A 462-nucleotide genomic window follows, 5' to 3' on the forward strand; every position below is an offset into this window, starting at 1 on the left:
CCAATCAGCCACTAGCCATGCCAAAGTAATCCATTCATATGAGACTGTCCTTTGTTTTTGTCACATTAAATGATTCTGGCTACTGAAAGATAAAGAACCCAAATCTAATTTCCATCATTTGTGAAGTACTTTTTAATTCCAGAGTTTAATTTAAGGTTTGGTACAGACTTGTGATGTCAGTGAGATTGCAGCCATCAGTTTATGGTGTTTTGTTTCTAAGTTACCCTGTGAAAGAGGAGGTGGGGTTTCTATCCAGTGATAAAGGGATTTTAATTTGAGCACGCAAGATTACCTACTGAGAATGCTACCATGGGATTTTGGAGACCCTTAACCAAATGCTTCCAGGAAAATTTGAGGTGTGCTCCGCAGAGTTTGCATCCTGGTCTTATTTCAGACTCAGCTAGTGCGTTGCACTTGAACAAAGAGATATGACTTCCTTTTGTATTACTTGTTTCCAAACCA

General features: G+C 39.0%; 1 protein-coding gene across 1 annotated transcript in view; it reads right to left on the reverse strand.

Annotated features, from left to right (window-relative positions):
* LOC119587431 overlaps positions 1 to 462 on the reverse strand; it is a gene marked incomplete at its 3' end in the record, with an annotated part of 28,805 nt that overhangs the window by 19,869 nt on the left and 8,474 nt on the right. Inside the window, 1 exon segment of the mRNA XM_037936162.1 lies at positions 297 to 413. Coding sequence (XP_037792090.1) covers positions 297 to 413 — 117 coding nt within the window.

Source organism: Penaeus monodon, chromosome 22, assembly GCF_015228065.2.
Source record: "Penaeus monodon isolate SGIC_2016 chromosome 22, NSTDA_Pmon_1, whole genome shotgun sequence".
NCBI lineage: Eukaryota > Metazoa > Arthropoda > Malacostraca > Decapoda > Penaeidae > Penaeus > Penaeus monodon.